This window comes from Aulonocara stuartgranti, assembly GCF_965226115.1.
Source record: "Aulonocara stuartgranti genome assembly, chromosome: 8".
Taxonomy (NCBI): Eukaryota; Metazoa; Chordata; class Actinopteri; order Cichliformes; family Cichlidae; genus Aulonocara; species Aulonocara stuartgranti.
In genome coordinates this window covers 11,172,681-11,191,140 of record NC_138959.1, presented here as the reverse complement: position 1 = coordinate 11,191,140, position 18,460 = coordinate 11,172,681, and the positions used below count along the sequence as shown (strand labels likewise).

General features: G+C 39.2%; 1 protein-coding gene across 2 annotated transcripts; it reads right to left on the bottom strand.

Moving 5' to 3' along the window:
- Positions 1–384: 384 nt before the first annotated feature.
- On the bottom strand, positions 385–18,459 carry LOC309713205 (uncharacterized protein). Of its 2 annotated transcripts, none has more exons than XM_082544610.1 (7): positions 18,198–18,459; positions 17,665–17,784; positions 16,579–16,679; positions 16,180–16,328; positions 15,086–15,314; positions 13,134–13,354; positions 385–1,820 (listed from the first exon to the last, which is right to left on the bottom strand). In XM_082544610.1, exons 1-7 carry the CDS (start codon positions 18,431–18,433, stop codon positions 1,653–1,655), a joined length of 1,224 nt encoding a protein of 407 aa, XP_082400736.1. In that variant the 5' UTR covers positions 18,434–18,459; the 3' UTR covers positions 385–1,652. The 2 variants fall into 2 exon arrangements, with proteins under 2 accessions (XP_082400736.1, XP_082400737.1); XM_082544611.1 differs by having other exon boundaries at positions 17,665–17,789; positions 18,198–18,301.
- Position 18,460: the final 1 nt, after the last annotated feature.

Below are 18,460 nucleotides of genomic sequence, written 5' to 3'. Positions count from 1 at the left end.
TTACTTCTTAAATATTCTAAAAACAGTTTCAAATTATTTATGTCACGACTCCGTCATAGCAAAGTAACAACAGTGGTGACCAACAATCATGAAATAGAGACACTAATATACATTTGTTACGTTTGGATGATTAAGAACATTACGATAGTTTGGACTCTAAAACACCAGAATTTAAACCAAAATGCTGCAGCATAACATCTAAGAACTACAGAGATAGAGCTGCATCGGCTGATTCCAAACCATTCCTGTTATTCTGCTGTATCCTAAGATGATTCAATAACGACACTACAGAAATAAAACAAACAAACAACAACAAAAATAGGACTGAGATGGTTGAGGCCACTTCAGTCCAAAATGGTAAAAATAACTAACTGAACCAACCAATAATCACATCTCTTTATTACAACAACACGTGGTACAAACATTTGATAACACTTGATAACTCAATGACCTAAAAACCCCACACACCAATGAATCAAGCAAGCATGCCTGAATAAATCAACTGAGAAGCATGGTTCAATGTATAATGAAATTACAGTAAAACGTGCATGCACCCACCACTTATCAGATATTTCCTTGAAGTCCTTCCCATACCAGACCATCTGATATTGCAAATATTGTTTGTCAAGTGCTTTGGAGAAAACAGTTCCTGAGGACTATGTAGGTTTAAATATGTATAGGCAATAAATTCATGAAAACACCTATAATTTCAAGCAATGTTGACTCAAACCACAAAACAACCAGTCTCAAAAATGTGCAGCAACCAATGTAAACAACTGAGTGATGGCTTTAAAACTACAGATGATCTACCCCTCAGGTAAACCAGTAAACAGACATTTGAAAAAGCAAGTAGCTTGAGTACAGTGTAATGATGTTTCAGGTAGACATGCCATACAGAAAGATACCATCAACAGAGAGAGCTGTTAGCTAAAGGCACTGATATCCTGTTGGGAATAACTTCATTATGACCACTGCCAGGCCCAGTAAATGCAATTGCTAGCTGTTAGCGCAGCTGTGGAAGCCTGGGCAACTGATGGAAAGTGACTCAGACACAGTTATGAATGGTGCTGGTTGCTGTGCCTGTGTGCTCTTGAATAGTTATCATCTCCTCCGTGCGGTGGAGCATATTAATAAAGCACCTTACAGTTCCACTGTCTAAACAGACCGTAAATAACTTCCGATTAAACCCACAGAGGCAGTTACATCCTCGGCCCTCGACGTGCCAGAGGCCACCGGTTTTTAACCGCCACAATTAACACATTAAACACTTCAGTCCTAAATCGGTGTGACACAATCAGCTTGCATAATGATTAATTAATGGCTAGTGTAAAGTGTGGGCCAGCTCTAGAAATTCAAAACAAGAGAAAGCTAATCGTGCTAATTGTCTGAAACCATCTATATTAACATAATATTGTCACTAAGGAGAATCAGGGAAATTGGCAAATGGGACCTTTTTTCTTTTTCCTTTTTTCCCCGATAAATGCGCACATAAAAACATCTGGAAGTCCTACAATATTGCAAAGTACAATCACTGCATGTTAAAATGCACTCAGTTTTTAAAAAATGCTACACACAAGTAAGCAATTTTTCTTCCCCTTGCTTCTTCAGTGCCATGTTGCGATGGCGATCCTGTTTGTATTATCTCCACACAGTCATATGCTGAGCGTGATGCTGTGAATGGCGTTTGCTGGGATTTTAGCATCTGATTCTTCGCCGCTGATCCTGAAGATCACAGAGGTGTTGGAGGGGATGGTGGTGGTGGCATTCAGGGACTTCCCCAGCCAGCTGTTAGATCCACGCTTATACATTTTAACGGTTACCTGCAAAGTGCCAAAGAGAGAAATAATTAGAAATTTTGTTGGATATTTCTTGGTTTTAGGACCGTGTATACAACCTACGTGGTGGTGGTGGGGTGGGGGGGAGAAAGTCATTCTGCCCGGTGGAAAAAAAGACTTATTTTATTGGTGTAGAAAGTAAACATCTTTGTTTACCTTGAGGTCAACTTTCCCCAGAAGTCTAGATTTGGCAATCTATTATACTTCGTTGGTATTCTAAGGAATAATAGGATAAAAATAAACTATACTTGGGAGGTTTTTTTTAGACATCAAGATGATCTACATGATAACTATATGAATTTGTATAGAGCCGAATCATAAAGTCACTTCCAGATTAATTTAATTTCCAATACCATCTACAACATATAACTCAGAAAGAAAGTCTGTTCCACTGTTGGATTTTAAGTTACTGATGCAGTGAATTGCATTTTGAATGAGGTTTTTCAGCTGTTGTCTTTTAAGCTCTCTATAAAACTGAAGTAGAAGGTACTGGTATATATTTAGATGCATCACACCTGCAACGTACTAAAGTAGTACTTCAGGTAATGATGTTTTTCATGGCTGGAAAATCTACAGTTTCTTTTGTTATCACTGTATCAGTTTATAACAATGTTGAATGAAGGTACTTTCACCTGCTCCTTGTTACAATGGGTGTCTCTGCATATGAGTTTTAACGGCAGATGCCACGACCCAAAAAGGGATTTATGTCTTGCGCTAGAATAAAACCAGCGACTTGGCAATTGAATGTGTAAACCACAACACTATAGAATCAATTTATAATATGTAAACCTTACTAAAATAATTGTAGCGTATGCATATATATCTGTATGCACCCCATCTCCTCCCATCCTTAACTGCTGGGCCAATCTTGAATGAAACCTTGCGCCAACACTGACACGCATACAGCGATTATTACCATCTATGTTTTGTTTTTTTAAAGATGTATTATAATACCGAAATCTGTATCTGACTTACCTCTAAATATGGAATGTGGAATTAGAAATAAAGTTCTTGGATATCACAGACATATAGCTCAACAGATGATGATTAATTATGGTAAAGTAGAAGGCGTTCCTGACGACCACCAAGACTGCATGACCCCATGTAAATTTTAAAATGTTATAAATTGTAAAACTGTATTTTTAATTTGACATTTTTTGTAGTTGTTAATTTTTCATGTATTATATACAGAACAGATTTAAATATAGACGTTCAGTTATTTACTATGAAGTCAGCAGTTTGAGGTTAACTGATCAGTGGGCAGGTACATTTCAGGTAAGATGTGTACAATGTGTATTACAACTGGGATCTTAAATTATTGACCAAACAAAATAATACATGCACTATATTACTATCTTTTTTTAAATTACAGGGTAAAGGCACATGTTTTTCTTTTTTTAGATTATCACAGACAACACCAACATTAAGGCATTTACTTAAACATCAAACTCAAGGTTTACAGGTTGGGTTTTGTGTGTCTTATAACTGAATATATAAATAATACATAATATCAAAGAAATTATAAATTATATAAGAAAAGGTAAAACTAGTAAAATATTTGCCAGTCTGCTAGTTTTGTTCATCAATATAATGCCCGTCTGCATGGCCTAGTCTAGTCTGAATTAGGTCAACTGTTTTACACAGTAAAACAAACCAGATTCTGCTTCTATTGGATGCTAATCCTTCAATACTCCTTAAAACATAGAAACGTTCTTTTCAAGCTTGTTCGAATATTGAGCTCGAACTCTGTTAGAACAGTGATCCAAATGGTAGCCCGAAACAGACTAAATAATAAATTAACCTCGGTCTCACTGTGAATTTTAATTCCCTCCGCATCTTGAATGGAGTCATACCTCTCTTGATTCTATGTAGGTTGTAGGGCATAATACGCTTTAACACTACAAAAACTGCCTGTTATGTTTCGAGCCCGACAATGGAAGCCTTAACTAGATTTAGACATGCAGGTAATTGAACCACATCCATTTCAAAAAGAATGCCTTGCTGCATCTCTTGTTTGGCTGCATTTACCGGGGATAACAGAATATTACAGTGCCTTTTCACAGTTCCATTTTCTTTCACTTTAGCATTAGGCAATTTTTCAATTATTATTTTTTTTTCCATGTACTTTCATCCCCGGCTCTCCATAATGTCTGGGCCTTTTAGTTAATGGTAGCGACAGTCAGAGCCCAGTATATCGGCCCTTGTCCATTTTGCAGGTCATTGTGAAAGCCCAATAGGCCTTTTATTACGCCGACATCAAAAGGCAGATAAGCATTAGAGGTGGGGAAAATACCCTGCACTAGATATGTTCCCTCTTTCCTTTGTCTGCTATTGAAAGTGATCATTTTAATAGTGAAGAGGTTGGTGAGCTTTGGGGCTGATGGAAAGTGCGACACCCCTGACAGCCTACGAATATGAGCAAGTCGATAACACAACATGAGCACACAGTACACCCTCAACACCTGCACACTCTTGCTGCTAACCTAATTATCTACAACAAAGGCCACTGCGATTTCAGACACACATCTTTCCAGCATTTACTTACTTATTACTGTGCATTAAAACAGGGATAAAGATGAAAAAAAGCTAAACAATTGCATCTTATATTGCAGCCTTGGCCAAATGCCATGTGGCTTCTGCTACAATAGCATCAGACACTTCAGAGTGAGTGAGTGTCTATTAATTTGGGATACATGAAAAAATAGCTTAATGACAGCTGGTGGCAGAGAGGCACACAAACCGAGACAAAGACATCAGAAAGGAATTATTCTAACAAATCACAGCGCAGCGCAATAGTTCATAATCAGCAATTAGCTGATTTAATGGAGCCAAAGTTGAGTACTTCCATACTTGTAGTGCACAAGAGGCAGACAATATAAAACCCACACTGAAGCAGGGAAGCTATAAAACCCGCCGCAGAACAATCCTGCAAATTATATTAAGAAACATATTTACAGTAACAACCATGCTAATTTGCTGCCCGTGGTTGCTTTGGAGTATACATAAATCCTGTCTGAGAATGTTAGCGTAGAGATGAATTGTGTCAAATTTAATTTACAGCCATTTAAATTCATCATCGTCCATTTCTGCGGCATCATCCGCCAAACAATAGTTACCAAGTAGGTAAGCTACAGATTTCAAATACAAAAGAGCAAAACAAGTTTCTGTGTGGTCTAGACAAGCTGCCTGCCAGATGTTGCTCAGCACGGACCACGTGCCAGGTACAGGAACTGTCACTGCATGTTATCCCTCAAGTGAATGGGAGGGTGTGTTAAAGAGTAAAAGATCATGCTGTATCTGACTTGCAGCAGAAGGAAAAAAAAGTAAAGTAGCTGCTGATAGAAACCAAAATGTCATTTAAAGTGCAATCTCTATCCGACACTTAAGATGTATTGCAACGTGTCACGGCGACACACTCTCCAATAAGCCAAAACGAACACTTTAAAGTCACTAAAATTAGGTATTGGGTTTTTCTGTGATTTGTTCACAATTGTAAGGGAACCATCGCTACTTCAAGCACCAGCAGGCCAAAATGGTGCATTTCATGGAAAGAACAAGACCCTTGGGGCTAAGGCTGGGTGTCACACAAAGGGCTGAGAGCTCACCTAACGGTGTCTACCCTGATCTCCCTCTCACTTTCAGTGTCGCAGAAGCCATGTGAATGACATCACTCCTCACATTTCAACAAGACAAACTCATTCTTCTTATTTACCGTCTGCTACTAGTCATAAATCCTATGTCTGGTTCACTGTTCACCTTTTAACCTCTTATACTCAACAAGACAACTCATTCTCTGAAAACTTCTCCATGCAAATTGCTGATAGACATCTCCAGTGGTTTCCTTATCTCCCATCTGCAGGGATCTCCACGGTACAGATTCAGAGCTAGTTCTTTTAAAGACCGTTCAGGCATCCTAAATCACTTCTGCTAATAAAACCAACACGAATCAATGATGTTTAATTGTGACTACAGAATTATTTCTGTATAAATGTATTTACTGGTCATTAAGGTCTGACAGGTATGACAAATCCGAGGAACTGTGTAATTGGGTAGGGACATGTCACCACCTGCATGTATTGCCATTCACAAAGTTCAGATTCTTCCCCTGATAAAGTCAAAGAATCCCAGCGGTGTATCAGTCAGCAGAGGCTGTTACCTGGAGCCATGGTGCAGTGTTTCAGGTGAACTCAGAGTGAGCGTAAAGCCACACCAGCTTCAGACGACGGGCTCTTTGTTCCACTTCGTGTCTCACTAGACACGGACAGGGGGGGGGGGAGGACACTGAGTAACACACCTTTGGTGCACCAAACCTCTTTGTCGATGGGCCAAATGTCATGGAAATGGACCAAAAATGGTTTGCAAGGCAATTAGGTAAGCACTGTGTGGTTTGGCTCAGAAGGTGAATATATTAACAATCTGTTGAGTGAGTGACTACCAGCGGTAATTTGATTCAACTCAAGTCATGATCTTGATGATCTGACTCAATGATTTTCCATTAAGACACAAAACAGAATCTGATTAACAATCAGCCAAAAGTGTCGTCCCCCCCCCATAGAAGCGGCTAAATTAAATAAGCCAGCTTTATTCTAATTTAATACATAATAGATTTTGTTTTTACCTGCTAATTTTTTGAGGTTACAAGATATTAAAAAAAAGAAAAAAGAAAAGAAATGTAAACAGCATCCCATATTCTGAGTCCAATCTCTATCTCTACAATACATTCACCCACTGAGTTAAATTCACCTGTTAAACTGCTTATTAATGCAAACAGCTAATCAGCCAGTCACACTACAGCAATGCATTTAAGCGTGTAGACATGGTCAAGATGACCTGCAAATGGTCAAAACGGGCATCAGGAATGGCTGTGTTGATACCAGACATCAGGGGAGAATGGCCAGACTGCCATATAACCACTTGTTACAATCAAAGCACATAGAAGAACATCTCTGATGACACAACATTTAAAACCTCAAAGCTAATGGGTAAGAGTAGCAGAAGACCACAACCTGGTGTCACTCCTATCAGTTAAGGACAGGAAACTGAGGCTACCGTTTGCACAGGCTCACCAAAACTGGGCAGTAGAAGATTGGAAAAATGTTAGTGATGAATGAGTGAACGAAGACGTCAAGAAACGATGGGAAGTGGCAATCACGGACAAGATGCGAGAGTCGAGGCTCCGATGGTACGGCCACGTAGTCCCTAGCGATGAGAACTCCATCGCTAAAACAGCCCAACGATTAGACCGGTAACAGGCCAAGAGGAAGACCAAAAAAAAAGCTCTGGATGGACCGAATCAAAAATGATATGAAGGCTGCGAATGTCACACCAGAAGACGCTCTGGATAGGAAGAAGTGGAGGAAGGCGTGCAAAACACCAGATCCTTCATGAGCGGGACATGAACCGCTAGGAAAGAGAGCTTTGAATAGAGGGCTAGAATTTGGCAAAATGAAAGCATTAGTCCATCTACAATTCAGGCTGACAGTGGCAGTATAATGGGTTGGGGGATATTCTTTTGAGAATACCTTTTTGAGCCCATAGTATCAACTGAGCATCATTTAAATGTCACATCTTACTCGAGTACTGTTGCTGACCCATCTTCTGATGGTTACTTCTTCCATAATGATGATGCACCATGTCACAAACCTCTCCCAAACTAGTTTCTTGAACATTACAGTGAGTTCACTGAAGGGCCTGCACAGTCACCAGACCTTTGTCCAATAGAGCACCTTTGGGATATGGTGGAACAGAAGATTTGCATCATAGTTGTGCAAGCAGAAAAATCTGCAGCTACTGTGTGCTGCTATCATTTCAATATGGATCAAAACATCTGAGGAATGTTTCCAGCACCTTGTTGAATCTATACCATGAAACGTATCAGAGCAAATCAGAGAGCTAGAGACATAAAGTGAATATCAATTAATTTAAACATTTAAATTCTGTATTTTGTTGTTTTTTTTCCTTTCATTTATATGAATCTTGGAATGGCTGTACTGTGATACCAATGTTATCTTGGGTAACGTACTGAATCATATCACGAGTTTCTATTTGACTCCCAACCCTATCCATTAAGATAGAGGTGGTGACATTACTGTCCATGTTAATCACTGTGCTCGTCTGAGGCCACAAAAAGAAATAAATAAATTATATATATTTTTAAAAAATGCCCGGTTAAGTTCCGATTAGATATGACTCCCCTTCCAACCTGCCTCAGCTAACAGGAAGCCATTAGGCTGGGCAATAACCATTTGCATGCAGTCACCCAGCTCTGACTGTATTTCCATCCACATAAGTGCATTTTCTGCGAGAGGTTAAAATATGAATCCCCCTCCTTTTTCTCCTCAATAGGTCTGGTTGTCTGGCTGACTTGAGAGGGCACAATCTATGACTGATTTAATTTGCTCTTTACGAACATCTCTAACAGCATTACCCCCAGAGCATACACTGACTGCCCCCATCTGACTCCATTAACTCCCAAATCAGGTTTAAAGACCATATTGATGCCGTCCGTTATTAAGGGTGATTATCAAAACAACAGACAATGGGCCAAAGTGTCTGTTAACTAGTTTATCCATAATTTCACATAACTGTAACAGATGGCAGGGCTGTCAATTATATACTGTATCTGCAGTGCACAGCAGTCACACACTGTCTGGATATGCAGCATATTAGCATTTACATTAAAAGAATGAGAGTCTGCTCACAAATGGTCAAAGAAAGCCTGAGAACAAAAATAAACTAAATATAAAATACAAATGTATCTATTTGAAAACAAAGGTGAGAACTTGGATCCATCTGGCTTTCAGGTAGAGGCTTGCTGTAATTTAAAAAAAGAAAAGTGACAAAAATTTTTTTTTTAATAATTTAAAAAAATTACAGTTTTTGCCGTTTAAGCCACTTCAGCACCTTTATTCTCCTCAATTAACGAGAATGGCTTTCGAAGCTGTAATTAAGTGCCTCTGCTCCACTCGGCCTCTTCATTATTCATGAATCCCTATTGATCATATCTTAGCACCTATGCTGCGGGGATCACTCTAATATCCTGAATCCATAAAACAAATAACTGAGCCTACAGGGATAAAAATGAACATGTTGGCCAATGACCGCAGAAAAGTTTCTTTTAAATACTAAAACCAGCATTTAATGCCAAATTAGATAATGTCACAGAACTGGGGGAAAAAAAGATATCTATGAAGCTTACATGGTCTTATTAAATGTGCTATGACAAAGGATTGTGCAACAATTCAATAATGGTTTCACAGGTGATCACAGAATCATATAGTAAGGGACATAGCTAATGATTTTCATTTCAAAATACTTTATTTTTGTTGTTGTTTAATTGTAAAACTGCACAAAAAAGGGAAAAAAATTCATTCTAATTCTTTATTTATCTTGCAAAAGAATCAAAGACAGAGTTTCGATCTTCTAATTTTTTAAAATGTACCTATGCAATATTTATTATGCTTTCAATTCAACATTTGAATGTTGAAAATGTTCAAGTGAACATTTTACATAGCTGAACATTCGGATATTTGAACTGAGTGAAGAATCGCCCTGAAATACAGTTCACTGCATGGAACTTCATATTAATGGTGCTAACATATTTAAAAAGAAAATCCTGTTACTGCAACCATATTACAAAACCCTATTAATGCACGCGCTGTATTTTCTAGACAAAGTATACAAATTAACAATATTCTATATATATGCATGCAGTAGAGCAGATATTATTACCCACAGTGCCCTGCAAACCCGGGCTCATTCCACATTCACGGAAATTATTTGCTAATGAATAATAATGGCTTGGAGCTTAATCTTAAACATGTATTCAAATTTAGTGAAACTCAAACTCCACCTGTGTTAAGTAGGAATGTGTAAAACATGAACTCTAACGTTTCATGTTTAACTAAATTAACAAAAGAGCACTTGAAGAGCCCTCTAAAATGACTGGAACTGCATGCTGGGTGATGAATTTGGAGGAAACACATTGAGTCATCTTCAAATTGACAGATGCAGAATCTCTCCACGGGACTCTTCACTGCGGTTCAGTGCTCGAGTGAAAAAATAGATTTTTTTTTCTTTTTTTTTACTAAGTTTAATCACATGCTATTACAAGGCAGCTTTTATCATTGCCTTCCACTGTATAAGTGCCGGTGTCTTCACTAGTTCGTTACAGACACTTGTGATTCTGCAGCACTCTTCTCATGCGTAATTGCATGGTTATTTTTCCTCCGTAGCTTCCTACACGCTCTTTGGCGCGAATTATTTCCAATTCCAGTTTCCTTTCGAGAGCGATCCTCCAATTACAGAAATCTGAACATCATGGTAGTGTCCACATAATTTTCATCTCTGCTGGGGAAATGCAATGCAACCAATAGATCTTTCTTTCTAGAAAAAAAATCAATCTAAAAACTTTTCTTTGAAAACTTTTCCACAATGGAGATATCATCCTACGCACTGCGTCCCTACAGGCTTGTTGGGTACGCAATGAAATAAGTGAGCTATGAATCTGAAATTAGCGCCTAAATTGTAGTCTCAGTGACACAACTTTAAAGTGTGCTTTGTTTAATTTTGCATAACTGAAAAAAAAACTACAGTTGTCTTCTTTCTTCTTTTTTCTTTTAGTGAAACAGATCCTTTGATAAGTGGAGTTATAGCCATGCTCACACAGAACACATAGAATATGGTTTCTAATGATTATCATAAATATTTGAAAGTAAGAGTAATGGGGAAGGCATATATTTACCTCAAAGGGGTGAATGCTGTTTTTTTCACTACAGTAAAAGAAACCCCAAAAGACACAGTGGCTGACAATATTATCTATTTAGACAGCAGAATTTGCAGGCTTTGTAAATGGCCTGCTCCTGGCCTTTTGTGTGCCTCCATTCATTATCACACAAAGCAGTTGATGTCTACCCTCTCTGCCTTTTCTGTGCTAAGCACCAAGTGCACCAGCTGTCCATTACAGGCCCGTGACGCGTGCAGCCTGGGAGATGGCCAAATGGAGAGGAATGTCATGGTGGAGTTAAATTAACAAGCTACATTTGTGTGGAATCTGTAGCTCGTCAGGGAGACGAGATGTATCTCCGGCAACCGAGATCTGATTATTTGTACCATTCTCCGTTAGCCAAGATGTTGTCTGTGAATTTGCAGATTTTCACCTACCGGCTTTGCCTCTATTAATCAGCTAGGAGGGGCTGTGTAGTCAAGTTACGCTCAAAAGAACTTAATTGTTGCTTCACAGCTCTGCAATTAATAGATGCTCTGTATAGGCTGACTGCAAGTCAGAAACTTTTTTTTTTTTTTTTTAAATCAGGGTCTTCTCTTGAATAAACTGCATTATATGAACTGGCCTTATTAGAAGAGGGGACAATATGAAGATGAATATCACAAGTAACCTGCACTTTAAATTATGACATGAATAGATCTTCAGCTCTTTCTTTCTCCTTAACACACACAGACACACACACACACACACACCGTAATTACCCCTCAATCCATACAAATTGAATGAAGCCAGAACCGTGGTCTAAGAATATAGACCATAATTAATAAATTACAGCCACTCCACTCAATCATTCTCCACTTTGGTGCATGTAGACATCCCATTCTCTGCAGAGTAATTGCCTGCGCTCACAGAATACACACCTACTGCCTCCATGGCAGCTTTCTGAATGCATCTGGTGCCACTTCATGCAACCTAACAGATGCCCGAGAGAAATCGTAGGTCATGTTGGAGATCTTCTAGCCTGTGTTTACAAGTTAAAAAAAAAAAAAATCAAAAGCATGCATTATTTGTAGGCTCTGAAAATGGGGGTAGCTATCAGGTTTCTTTGCTGCCCCCCCAAACTTCCCCTGGCAGCTGCTGCACATGAGCAGAGAGCATTTTTTTCTCTCCTAAAGACAAAGTAGGTGACACAGTGAATTAAAAAGGCAAAACCTCCAAATATTAAAGTCGATTTCCCCCGGTGCGGACTGCATCAACACACCTAGAAACCGATCAGAGAAATAAAACCAATTTCACAAAAGCATATTAACCATCTATTCTCCAATTTCCTTTTTTTTGTTTTTAATATGAGGATGAGGTTTGCATCACTGTGCCTCCATTTGCAAATATCTCTTTGAAAATAATATATTTTCTTGTCATGTTTTGTGTCCCCCTGGGCAAGAAAAGAGCCCACTGGAGACTGTCTAATGACTGCTGGGTCATGTATCAAATACACAGCAGCTGGAGGCGAGGGGGGAGAGTACATACAGTCTGGGGTGCTGGGTGGTGGTGGGGGCAAACTAATGCCTGAGCAGGCTTGCATGGACATCGCAGGCTGAGTGTCTGGGTGTTCGAGGGTGGGTGTGAATCTGTAATGGATGCTGAGCTGGGTCGCACTCGCTGGTCTTTAAAGAGGTAACATTTAGTTAACTGACAAGCAGAAAAGAGGCACCACTGCCAAGTGAAAATAATTAAAGGTTCGATCCTGCTTTTTGGAAGAAAAGAAAATGTAACGAAATGACATTTTTTGTGTGTGAATCTAACGTTCTATCATCATTGCAATTTAACTTCTATATAAACCACCTTTTTCGGTCATTGCTCTAGTGACTGCTAAGATTTGCCAATCGCATCCCGAGAGGCAACATTTACCGAGTCTGAATGAAATCTGCTTATTAACCCAAAACATAAAATCAATTTTAATCAGCTCAAATTACTGTGATGCAAACAAAATACCTGCCCTAACGCTTCAATAACACCCAGGGTGTCCATTAAAATGATCTGAGAGAGAAAGAGTGTAGGTGGTCGAACTGGTTTAAAAAAAAAAAAAAAAGAACCAAATTTACATTTTGTGAAAAAAGCATTTGTTTGGAAAATTGGTCAGTACAATTTAAATTAATTTATATCTAAATGCTGAACACTGTACTCAGTTAGACCGCTCTCTGTGGTGTGGTGAAAAAAAACAAAAAAAAAAAACGGTTCACTTTCTTATCTTAATTGCTAAACTGTATCACTTCATCTGTGTTTATACAGTAATTTTCTCATACTTCTAAACAGAAATGATCCTAATTGCATTCAAATAACTGTGAAATTGGTGTCATGTTTTGGGGGTCTTCAGCACAAATCAAACCTGTTTTTCCAGTTACCAGAACAACAGAGGATAATTGATGGAGGCAGTCATAAAGTGCTACTGCCACCTGCTGGTTCATGATGAGCGTGATGCTTCACATTATCATTTGGACAAAGCATTCGATCCCAAGTTACAAATGGCGTTTATGTTTGTGACTGGTTCATCAGAACCACAGTAGTGGACTGACCTGAGGAACGTGTCCCAGCAGGGCCCAAAGCGAGTCAGCAGAAAGGGTCTTGACACTGGAAAACTCGAGGGTGTCCGTCTCCTGGCGGTTGAGAGCGATATACGGGCAGCTCTGGAAGTCTCCTTTTAGCTGCTCGCCACAGTGCAGCCGCACCAAATCCCACGTTCCCACCCTCCTCAGGACGTCTCGCACTGATTCCATCTGCCTGTACGACAGATGACCTGCAGGTCAAGAAAAACACAAGTTTAACTGGCTTTTTATGAGCCTTTGCCAATTTAGTCATAATTATTGCTAAATTTAAGTCAGAAGTTTACAAAACCCCATGAATGTCATGGTAATTTGGGTCGTAAATGATTTCTTTGAACTGTTCTGTTTACAGGTTGGAATAATTGCACAGCATAGATCTTCATAAAACAAGGGGTTCACAATTGTGAATTGATTTTGGATTGCCTCTAATCCACACACGGTCAAAAGTATAAATAAAGGCTAAAATCTATACATACATTTACTTCAACATTTTAATAAGTAGTGCTAAAAATTATACGATGTCTTTTAACTTGACAAGGCCAAGGCCAACTAAGTTTCTCTTTCTCATAAAAAGGATATGTTTGACAGCTCTCGTTGGATTGATCAACACGTAGAACAATGGAGAAGGAACTCAGTGAAGATCTAAGGAGCACTATAAAGTTACAGAAGTTGAGATGGTCTCTTGGAGGGATTGGTAAACTGCAGATTCCAAGACCATCAGCTCAAACAACTGTATGAAAGTACAAGTTATTCAAATGTATGACATCTTTGCCAAATGAGAAGAAAATGGTTACCATGCTCAGGACCAACTCAGGAACCACCAAGCCTGCCATGAATTAGAAATTGCTAGAATGCTAGCATCACTATCCTGTTGGTGGTAGCATCACTCTCTAGGGCTGTTTTGCTGCCAGTGGTAGTCGTGTATTGCACAAAGTGGATGATAGGGCTGTTCGATATAACGATATATATCGGATGACGATATAAAAACGTCTATCTTTAATTTTACGCTATCATTTGTTTCGTGGTGTCTCAAAATAAACTGTTTACGGCAATATTTTTTCTCCGTTTTGATGGTCACTGTAGTGGCTATATTAATTTCTTAAAGTTCTCTCTTTCTCTTATATTTAATATAACCACACTAAGGACGGATTGCGTGTCTGCTTGTTTATGTTCCACATAAACCTTTCACAATAAAGCTCAAGATCCTGTTGAGACTTTTCAAAATAAACTGAATCACGTGAAAGAGCAGATTATTTAGGGATGAGAAGCAAAAAAGAGCCGCCAGGTGCTAAAAAATAAACCTTAGACTCAAACGTAAGAACAGGCTTTTCCCCGCAGCGCGCCGTGTAATAAATACTCACAAAGAAAACGGCGGCCGTTACAACTTATGTCCAAAAATGTATCGTTTCATGCATCGGTTAAAACACTCGACTCCAGGTACCTGACGGGCAGCTGGAAACACTTCCCGCAAGTCGAGCTGCCCGAGATTCACAGAATTTACAGAAAATGTTTTTGTGATTTATATCGTTATCGGGACGATAGAATTTAAACATATATCCAGGCAGAATTATGCAAGACACTTGTTGATGGCAATCAAAGGTGTGGAACTTACTAAGGAACAGTTAACCAAATATTAGTGGGGGTATATGTTTATATTAGGCCTGTATTGATACTTTGGCCATGTATGGATTAGAGAAAATCCTAAATAAATTAAAAATTGATAAATGTATGCTGTACAAATTACCAAGACATTCATGCCCATGATGAGTGTCTGTAAATTTTCGATTGATTCCACCAGAACTTTAGGCAGCAGTGGATATTTTCACAAGTTTTAGGACATAATAACAGACATATATCATGTTATTATAGATCAGTTCTTTTTGCAATGTGTTGGAACACTGAGCGAAGTGTTAATGCATATTCACCAGAGATCCAGGAAGGCGTCACCGCATCTGATATCCAGGCAATATAGCCCTCCTTGAAAGATTTGAGGAAGTCCTCTATTTGGCTGTGGGAGACCAGCTCCCTCTTCTTCCTCAGCTCCTTATCCAGTTCACAATCTGGTGAGAGGAAGATGATTCTGGGGAAGAAGAGACTTTGGCGCACAGACACTCCACTCCTCTTCAAATGACTGCATAAGTTTGCTGTTTTAGTCTAAGAGACAGACATTAGGTAGATACTTATTATTTCATTTTCTTTATTAGTATCTAAGTAATAAAAACCTTTTCAGACGCCTGGATCGTTTTGGTTAAAAAGATGATTTGTTTCATCCAACACTGATATCCACTTTGCATAAAACACCTGGAGAAAAGTAGCAAAATGTTCAGCAGTTATCGAATTTAAAGGCCAGCCGATTAACTTATTAAATGTTCCAGTATTTACGTGAACAATGCTGAGACTCATCAAGTTTAGCATGCGCTCACATTCACAGGATGTCTCAACATTCCTCCTGCAATGACCTGAATCACACACTGTACTTTTAAATTTCAAAGAGGGCCCATTTAGAGAAATTATGTAACCTCAAATTTGTCGTGTTTTGTGTAGATTAATGAAGTTAATAGATCCAATTCACGCAGAACACGTTTCAATATTGCAGTGTGTGTTTGCCATTGAACTGTTCTGTCAAGCTTCAAGTCCAATTTGAGCATCTATAGAAATGGAAATGAATGACTCCTAACAGACCCAGCCACATAAGGTGACAGCTGTGTTTAGGCACCTGCCTGCTTTCATTCCCACCCCCCACCCCCACCCTCCTCAAACCGTGAATACAATTATGGCCTTTCAAATGAAGAGTGCCCACTTAGGAAGTTTAGGAAGCACTTCTGTATTTAAAATTTCCATATAAATTGTTATAGTGACTCAGAATCTCTTAACCCGACCACAGTTTGGATGAAAACAGTGTATTGGACAATTGGTTGGACCTTGGACTCAAGTGTGCCAGACAGTTTGACATTTAGGTTTTCATGGAGCCATTGCAACATTTCAGATAAAACTTGTCTTTTTTAAAAAAATTTTTTACCATGATAGCTTTGAGTGGATCTTCAATCTGCTCAATGCACGTATTGGTAAAGTTCTGGTCCTCTTCTTTCACTTGCACATGCCAGTTTTGGTTGTGAGCAGACACTGTGCCTCTCCAGGGTTTAACATCTATGCAGAAGATCCCATGACCTTAGCAAAGAGATCAAGAAACATTAATCCTTGTCACTAGTCTTATAATATTAGTGTTATTGTTAGAATATAACTTATCCTTCCTAAAGCCATTTAATTCGTAGCATGCAGCAAAATAGACGATTACAAAAACTGTTGTCCGCTTAAATAATCTTAAACATTTAGATGGAGATGCTAAATCTTACATCCCTATGTCATATGCATATTATTTTCATATATTATTCCATGCATTTCTTCAGCAGATACCCACCTGAAAGGATAACAAGGTTGATGTCATCTTTGGTTGTCTGAAGCTGGTCGGGGATACGCAGATTACAGAAAACATATTCCTTTTTCAGCCCGGTGAGTTTCCTACAGAGGAAGTAAATGGTAAAAATATATATTTTTGTTATTCCACTTGAGCACAGTGGTACAAGCTGCAAGCAGAATTATCATTTTGCCTTTAAACTCCACCAATGCTACCCCCATAGAGGTTATATTAGATCACCATAAGCTGCTCCATCTCCACTATTATGCTGTTGGGTGCTGTCACAGGTTGTGGACACCAGTGTTAGGGTTGCAGGTTGTAGGCGATGGACAAGAACAATGAGGTGAAAGACACTGCAATGCTCAGAGTGAAGTGCATGGGCAGAGGATGGATTTCAGTGATGGGTAGGGGAACAGTAATTACAGGCAAAGATTGTTATAAGGGACAACTCTACCCAACTTAACCAAAAAAACAAAACAAAGATTATGGGCTTTATTGCCCACAATACTGCTAGCTGGGGGTTTGGTTGATGCATTACCTGTAATGGTAGGCAGGACCACAGCCACTTTTTCTCAGATGTTACAGAATTATTCTGTCTCTTAAATTTAAAGTATCTTATTTTATTTTATTTCATTTCATTGTTTTATGAACACAAATCTTCTATATTGCTACAAAAAAAGGGAAGCTGTACAAAATAAAATTCCTTTACAGTTTTTAGAATTTCTGATTTGGACTGTATTGCAACTCACTTCACTTTACTGCCTCAATAAAGCACTCTGTGCTGAAATAAAGTAGAAAAGCACCTCTCCACCACACTCTTACCTAATGGGACCAAGATCTAGTTTAAGGGTAGACTCTTCCGCTGCTCCTTAGAGTACAGGTGCTACACCTTTAATATGATGCATCAAGAAAAAGACAGATCTGGACTTCAATCATTTCTAAGCCCCATTTAGGGCCCAGTGACCCCCCCCCCCCAAATAAACTGTGCCCCTGGGGGTTTACCACTGCCAGTGTATCCCTGTACTTTACTTGACACACACTAACTGTACGACTAAGGTTAGTGCAGGTTTAAGTTGACCTAATACTTACATCACGCTTTGTAAAAAGTCAGGTACTGTCGGTGTCTGCTTTGGGATTTGGCCATGGGCAGCTTCTGACGCTTTGGAGGTTAGATGGAGCTGACTCAGCAGACTTCCAAGCTGAAACATTCTAGTCTTCATTATAAGCACATAAACAAAATGAGAATAAAGAAAAGCATAAGCATTCCAGTTGTTGGGGTATTTTTTACAGAAACAACGCCATTGTAAGGAAATGTAAATGATTTGTCTATATGTAACGGGAGATGTTTCCCTTAACTCGTAAACTGGAGACCGAAACCCTTGTTGTCGTAAAAACAGCATGTTTGTGTACACTTTTGTCCCCCTTTCTTTTCTCTTTTTTCAGTCCAATCAAACTTTTATCACTCCAGCATTTGCACTGTTTGCGTTTAACGGCGTGCTCACAGCTACACTCGGTTTAACCGCATTGTTGACGGTCTTTGGACGCTTGAACTTTAACGAACCTCAGAGAGGAGAACAAAGAGCGAGAGCAAAGCGGCATGCTGACGCCAAACAAATACGTACAGTTCAGGTATCGCGCTGTTTACGGAGCCTCTGAAGATGGAAACATCAGAGAATTCAGTTCGACATTTTCCCGACGTTAACGTCAGCCTGCGCGTCTTTTCCCCCCTCTCCACGGTAACCCTATCCAGGACAGCTGTTTCAAAATTTTGCCGACTCCCCCTCCTCCCCCTGTCTGGCTGCACTTCCACTGTTCCTGGAAGAAGTAAACAACAGACCACGTGCAAGACCTGCAGCATCAGATTTCTCCCACGGAGGAGTGACGT